Source organism: Diaphorina citri, unplaced genomic scaffold (assembly GCF_000475195.1).
Source record: "Diaphorina citri unplaced genomic scaffold, Diaci psyllid genome assembly version 1.1 scaffold1794, whole genome shotgun sequence".
Taxonomy (NCBI): Eukaryota; Metazoa; Arthropoda; class Insecta; order Hemiptera; family Psyllidae; genus Diaphorina; species Diaphorina citri.
The window spans coordinates 56778-64638 of NW_007379220.1; the positions used below are offsets into that span (position 1 = coordinate 56778).

At 37.9% G+C, this 7861-nt stretch overlaps 1 protein-coding gene and 1 long non-coding RNA gene across 2 annotated transcripts in view; one reads left to right on the forward strand and one right to left on the reverse strand.

Annotated features, from left to right (window-relative positions):
• The first annotated feature begins 1223 nt into the window (after positions 1-1223).
• On the forward strand, positions 1224-4352 carry LOC113470743 (PTB domain-containing adapter protein ced-6-like). Its single transcript, XM_026829427.1, has 4 exons — positions 1224-1501; positions 3214-3325; positions 3999-4243; positions 4336-4352. The coding sequence occupies exons 1-4, from the start codon at positions 1258-1260 to the stop codon at positions 4350-4352; spliced, it is 618 nt and encodes a 205-aa protein (XP_026685228.1). The 5' UTR covers positions 1224-1257.
• A 22-nt stretch (positions 4353-4374) lies between these two features.
• Positions 4375-7861, reverse strand: part of LOC108253443 — a 10215-nt gene continuing 6728 nt past the window's right edge. The window contains exon 2 of the long non-coding RNA XR_001809746.2: positions 4375-4768. This is a non-coding gene — a long non-coding RNA (uncharacterized LOC108253443). The remainder of the gene's footprint in view (positions 4769-7861) is intronic.

Consider the following 7861-nt stretch of genomic DNA (forward strand, 5'->3'; position numbering starts at 1 on the left):
TTAAATGAAAGGGTAAGTACAGAATGGAATAGTCATGGAATTTCATTCCGGAAAAGCATTTAAACCCTGGATGGCTCATATTTGTGAGATTTACCGACTTAGATTATTATCAAGCGTGCCGGGAGGTGCGCGAACGTCAAGAGTTCGAAGCGCCGCCCAGCCTGGCCTATATTATTTAACACGAAATAGAGTTTCATGGTTTTTCGGCATTTTTAACTTGATTTTTTTTTTTTTAACACTGATAGGTATACTTGAATTATTATTATTATTATTATTCTTTTTTTTGCGTGCACTTTGAATGATTGACTCTAATTTGATTTCCTTCTGTCTTTCTGACATCCTCTTTGGTTTCTCTCCTGTCTTGCTAATAATGTTCCTAAATCTTTCCTCAAGTCCAAACCTAGTCGACCGGCCGTTCGTTGATCGATGTCGATCGACGAGGTAAATCTGTGTTGTCGAGGCAGTGTGGACGGTTGTCGACATCGATGGATGGCCGGTCGACTATGTGTGGACACACTATGATAGAGTCGTATTTTATCATGCCCCGCTGTGCTCACAGAGGCAGGCAGCAAAGAGTTGATTTTTTTTACTCTTTGTGCGTAAGGACGTTGCCACACTTGCTTGCCACGGGCCACTTGTGTATTTTCAATTACCACACTTGCTTGCCACGGGCCACAAAATAACCATTTGAAAGTGGGCCTCTGAGTGAAATTTTTGCCATTTCTTGATGAAAAAAGTTCAAGAATTGAAGAGTTTGTCTCTCATATTTCAAGGGATATGTTTTAATACATGGGTTTCTGAGGGTAAACACCATGGGATATGCTTTGAGAATCAAGTTGCTAATGTTGAAAATTCATATCTCCTTGGCGGAAGTTTCACAGAGAGGATTAATAAAATACGACTTGGTTTTCTCAGACACCTCTTTCAGTTGCTCAGTTGGTTTCTCTTCTCTCATGTCTAACTGGTTTCTCTTCTCTCATGTCTAACTGGTTTCTCTTCTCTCATGTCTAACTGGTTTCTCTTCTCTCATGTCTAACTGGTTTCTCTTCTCTCATGTCTAACTGGTTTCTCTTCTCTCATGTCTAACTGGTTTCTCTTCTCTCATGTCTAACTGGTTTCTCTTCTCTCATGTCTAACTGGTTTCTCTTCTCTCATGTCTAACTGGTTTCTCTTCTCTCATGTCTAACTGGTTTCTCTTCTCTCATGTCTGACTGGTTTCTCCCCCCCTCGCTTGTGTTTCCCAGACGGTTCCTCGAGATGGAGGTGCAGCGTCGTCTGATGGTGCTCCAACAGCGGGTCAACAGTCTCGAGTCGGAAAACGCCGTCCTCAAGAAGCGTCTGACGGACCTAGCGACGTCCGACGTCGATGTTGCCACCTACATGCGGGTGCATGGCCTGACGGACCTGACCCTGGTGGAGACGACGACGAACGGCAACACTGGAACGTCGAACAGCGCCGGTGGCAACACTGGAGACTCCAAACCCACCGCGCAGACTAACGGTGAGTTTTTTTTTTATCATTATTTTTTAAGAATTGGCTTTATTTTTTAATAAGACAGAACAAAAACAAAGAAAAGGATGAGGGAGAAAAAAAAATGGAATTAAAACAAGATATGTACAATTTTATTGTACACCCTAGTTCACAGGTATACCTAGGTATCATGGAATAGGTTCGGTATGGAAGACTTCGGCATGGGCACTGTCGTGTCCAATAACTCCGCGGATCACGAGCAGAATCTACAGTCAGCCCTTGGACTTCTGGATCGGCGTATACTCGAGATGAAGGTATGAGTCTTTTTTTTTATTTTAATATGTAACGAAATGCTTTTAAAAAGGCAGATGTTTCACCGCCGTTTTTATTTTGTAGTAATGAAACAATGGCTACATTAGAGTCGTGTGATCTGTGTCGTAGCATGCCCATCCCATAGTATGTCTCTCTAGTCGACCGGCCGTTCGTTGATCGATGTCGATCGACGAGGTAAATCTGTGTTGTCGAGGCAGTGTGGACGGTTGTCGACATCGATGGATGGCCGGTCGACTATTGCTGTGTCTACACGAGAACACCAGAAAGTACTCGAAAAATGAGTACAAATTTTTGTCGATGGTGGGATTCGAACCCGGGACCTTCTGCATGGCAAGCTAGCACGTTACCACTGGGCTAACCGTGCCCCCCATCGTGTATTTTATACCCATAAAATACACGAAACCTTGTTCAGACTACTGGAGTAAAGGGATTTTTTAGTCTTATTCGAGCAGGATAAGCAAGCTAGTATATTTTCTTCTATGTATTCTAATAGTATGCATTTCCTTTTGTTCTACAGGACGGATTCAGTCGGGGCCTCTCGATTGGTACTGAAGACTTTTCCATTGAAAGTTTGGACCCGCTCCGACAATGAAGTGGAGAGAGTATTATAAATATCAAGAACGTGCAGCCAAGGGTGGTGATAATAGCAAGAACGATGTAAAGATTTGTAAAGATATATCAAGAAAGGTGTTGTTACTCGTGAAAATAATGTGGAAAAAAAGTGTGAACATTTGTGAAGTTATATCAAAAACGGAGGATTTTGGTGATATCAAAAATGGTGTTGCTACTTGTAAAGATGATATCAAGAAAGATGCAACCGAGGGTGGTGATAATATCAAGAACGGTGTTGTTATTTGTGAAGATAATAGATGTCAAGAATGGTGTTTTCACTAAAATTGTGAAATTTTCACTAAAGATTAGATCAAGAACGGTGTGACCTCTCTTACCTCCTTTGTTTTTTGCGATATTCAAATGGAAACTAGTGAACATGAACACTTACTTTGGTAAAGTTGGTAAAATGTTCTGTTGTCCAAAATGCGTTTTTGTACCAAGTATCAATACCAACTCAAACCAATTGAGGGGCTGATCGGAAAAAGGGCGAAAGTCGAAAATTTGAGTTTTGAAAAAATCGCCTTTGAAGTTTGAAAATGAAAAGATAATTCCTTAGAACATGAGTTAGTTTACAAAAAAAAAAAAAAAAAAAAAAAAACGTTTTTCATCAATAATGATGATGATGAGCTCTTGGTGCTGTTATTTTACTGGTTTTGCTTTTCAAATTTTGAAACCATGTTGTGTTATGAACACCATGTTGTGTGTTGTTTCATTTTTTGAAGGATACACATCGGGATAGTTACTTCCCCTCCCCTACCTTATACCTCCATGTATTATTTTACATATATGTTCCACAGGTATGACGTCACTTCTTCTCAACCTAAATGATACCCCCACCACTCCGGCTGTCACTAATGGCTCCTCAGTCCCCCCAGTACCACCTCGCTCCTTCCATAATGATTTACTGAGGTAAGCATTTCGCATTTCCCTTCTGATTGATTCAACGGTTTTCGTACCTTGGCGTCCACTTCATTATTATTACTTTCTATTACTACAGTATAGCGGAGCTATACTAGTAATGAAAGTATGTATTGCAATCGGTCCAAATTTTCAAAATCGGGAAATGGTTGTAAATATCCGTTTTGGGATCCCCTGATGTCATTATTATTTTTAGTTTAATAACACTGTAAGTGCTGGGTCAACACGAGAACACCAGTAATATCCGATTTTACCACAGAGATTTTTCAGTGAATCCAAAGTTTTAGAAATACTGGGACTGTGACTCTGTCTAAATCAAATGTGTGACGTCAAAGAAAACCCTTGATACTGTTCATTGGTAAGATCAGCCACAAGTAATCCGTTGGGACCATGGAGCGTTGACTCGGCTGGATCATTTGGGCAAGAAATTGTTTGATATCACGGGAGAATCCCGTTCCAAGCATTTTCTTGCTCAAAAGATTGCTCTGGCCATCCAGAGAGAAAACATCCTAGGGTCTTTACCAGAGGGTAGAAATTTTAGTGAAATTTTTTACATTGAAATAAATAAAATTTTCTCCTTCTAGGGATGAAATATTTCATCCGTTGGAATATTTGTAATTGATTATCGATTGTTATTAATTGTCGTCTCTTTCTTCCCCCGCAGTGAGCTCGCGCTAACGTCTAGTCCGGGAGGCGCAGGCAGTAGCGCGGTGGCGCCATCTGTCGGGCGCAAACTCGAAGGTCTCCTCCTGGATGATCTGCTCGAGGATGACTTCGACCCACGCGCTCACGAATCCGCCTCTGGGAGCGCGAATAGCGCAACTGGAAGCGCGAGTAGCGCGAGCGTAGCGCCTCCGCTGCTGGCACCACCGCCGCAGACGCGACGCGGCAACAAAGCACTGAATCATAGCCAATACCAGAATCTGACTTTTAACCCATTCGAGTTTGCAAGGGTCAAAATTCCATGCACTATTTTTGAGCAGTACATTTCTCCCCGGCAGAATACGACCAAAGATAACCACGCCCCCACTACCACTCTACTCTCTGTCTCACTGTAATGTATTTAACTTATTTAGAAATTTGTATATGTAATTTTTTTTTTTTTTTCTCCCTCTCTTTATTATTTTTTTTTTGTATTGTGTATTATTGTATTATGTAAATTGTTTAAAGAAACCCCTTCCTTTTCAGTACATAGAATCGAACGAGTTGTGTAACATAACTCCTCCCTTCCCTCCCCTGGGAGTCTGTTCAGTACGGGATTGAACGGCGGTCTGTGGACTGCAAACCGAGTACGTTGACCACGACGTGTGCTTTTTTTTCAAAACTTGATTTAAAGGGGCTAGTTATTACGTCCTACTTTAACAGTCTGAATGAAGGACATTGCGAGGGTATCTTTTCAGCGTACTGTTTTCCAAACTGTGTCAGTTTTTGAAACTACTTTTTTCCCCAATCTGATTTATTTATTCAAATTTGGCCAATTTTTGTCTGGGAAAATATTAACTAAGCAAATAGTGTTGAAAATTAAAGGAAAACAAAGTCATAATAGTTATTTGTAAAAAATTAACATTTAATCGGATAGATCTTGCTTACTTTTAACAAAGTTTAACATACATAAAATAGCTAAGTAAATCATAATATTGAATCTCATATCATTAACAAACGACAAAAAAGTGTTCATACTTATGACAACGTGAAAATTTTAGTTCATAAAATTCACTATGAAAGAATAACACAAGCGTAGCAGAAACGTCCACCCAACCCCGTTTAAAGTTTAACATTCATAAAATAGCTGAGTAAATCATAATATTGAATCTCATATCATTAACAAACGACAAAAAAGTGTTCATAGGTACTTATGACAACGTGAAAATTTTAGTTCATAAAATTCACTATGAAAGAATAACACAAGCGTAGCAGAAACGTCCACCCAACCCCGTTTTGAACAGAAGACTTTCCCACGACAGGTCTCTTAGGTGTGATTATACACAGGGCTACGTTTGAAAATTAAGGAATAGCTTATCCCTAAAGGGAATTGAGCAATGAATAGCTCATCTCTAAAGGGAATTTAAATTTAGCTAAGAAATAGACTGAAAAGTCCCTTTACTCCCGCAGTCTAATCAAGGTCTTATGCATTTGGTACAAAATAAATTCACAAATTACAAATAAAAACCTTGCTTGAATTAAAAAAAAAATAATAACAATAATAAAAAAATGAACAGTTGAAAGAAAGCGATTTTCTACTTTTTTCTTCTACTTTTCAAGTCGGGAATTTAGCCTAAATATAAGACAATAGCGATTTTCGACTTTTTTTTCTTCTGACTTCAAGTCGGAATTTAGCTGAATATGAATATGGTACTTTTCGATTTCTCACTTTCTGCCAAGACTAGCCTTGCGTATGCTACTAATACTATTTGATTTCCTACCCCCTCCTCTCTCTAATCTTATTACCTGGCGTAAACTTTTGAGATGATATATACAGTATCCGGTCCGGCTACTCCACTATCAACTAAGATTCACTTCAATAACGTCACGACTGCGTAACCACACAGTATGATTTGAGAGACCCCACTAACTAAAGAAAGTAAATATTATATTCTAGCGGAGAAGCGAGCACAACTACGGATGTTCAGTTATAGAAAAAAAGCGACCGTCACGACTGATGTGCTCTCATATAAAAACCGGCCTTCTGTGTTGATTTCTTTCTTTGTTGGTGGGTTTAAATCTCTGTGGCTGAGGACTTTGGAGGCAGACAGCTTAGTTTGATTTTGGGAGGATCTTTTGACTCATTGAGAAAGTTTGCACCTCATGCGTAAAGAGTCGTATGACTGTGGAGAGGAGATCAGAAATAAAACATTATAAAAGCAGTGAAGGGAGAGTATGTAGTAAAACTACTCGCTGCATGGTGCCCATACTGAGATAAAACATAAAATTTCATATAGGACTATGGTCCTATGTTGCTCACACTCTCTTGAGTGGTGAATATAGGAAAAAGTGGATGCGCGAGTGCCGGCACTTGTAAAGCGTCTTAGAGACTCGAGAGCTGCGTTGTCTGAGTGTCTTTGCCGAACCGCGTGAGGCGGGTTGTACCTGAGTGAGAAATGCGGTTGTGCACGGAGTCTGAGAGGGAGAAACAAATGTTACAAGCTAATTTCTTTGAATTTAGGTCGATGGAGTTTGTTTCTGCGCATCTATCATAACTACGCACATTAACGGAAAAATGTTTAGCCTACGAGTGTTTATTTTTTTTTAGTCTTCTATATTCTTTGTCACGTGAGATATCACATCAATGTTGCGATTATAAGATCTCTAATTGTGTCGTACAATCTGACTAAGATCGTTTATCCTCTTTATATTCGCGAAGAGCGCGGTCGATGACACAATATTTGAAAAATATAAATAGCCTAAATATACATCACAGAAGAGAGATAGAGAAGCTATAATAATATATATATAAAAAAAAAACACTTTTGTTTGTGAGAACAAGATAGAGCCTCAGAGATAAGAGATATTTCCATTATCTCCCATTTCCCGATTTGAATATAGACACCTCGATCGATGCAGATACATAACGTATCTATTTACAATGTTATATATATATATTACAAGAATATTGATTAATAGATATAACCGTGGTTCAGCACTGTCAGCGAGGTATATAGAAGGGAATTTCTTTAGATAGCAGCCAGAATTTTTTTTTGAATAGAATGCCACACACACTCCACTTTCATATATATATTTATATATAATATTGTAATAGTATAATTAAAAATAATATATATTAATTGTATTTGTATCATAGGCACGATTGGGATTTGTTAATATATGGTAGGAAGTTAGATAAATATATTCTAGGGTGAGATATATATAAGAGTATTTTTAATCACTCTCTTTAATTAAGAATAGGCAATAAACATAAACAAAATTTAATAAACACTTCTAAAAAGAACACAAAGGATAATAGTCTGACATAACAATGAACAAATTGGAAAGTTTCTTAAATAAAGAAATAAAATGACACAATATATAAAATTATTATAATATAAAATAAATAAACAAAATAAAATCTGTCTAGAATATTTCCAACTAAAGGGTCTAATGAAGATATGGAAATATTATATATATATATGCAGAGAGCAAATATATATGACAGTGCCCAATGTTCCAGAAATAACCCCATAGATTATTTTATATAATCTGGCTCTCTAATACAACTCTAAAATCTAATTCCCAATGCACAAGGGATATTAACATAAATGTATACGAACTAAAAAAACAACGAAGTTAGCTTACTAAAAACAGAGCTCCACACCCTTCCTTCAAACTTCAAATCACTATAAAAAATGAAGGAAAAATTAAAAGTCATGTAAACAAATCAAAATTAGTAAACGATTCACAAGAGTGTTTCTCTAGTGGTGAGAAAGAAAAAGTTTCAAGGTTCTAATCTCCCATAATCAGCTGAAAATTTTTGGTTTTGAAAGAAAAAGAAAAAACGTTTTGTCCCGAACGAAAGGACACGGGCAAAGCAAT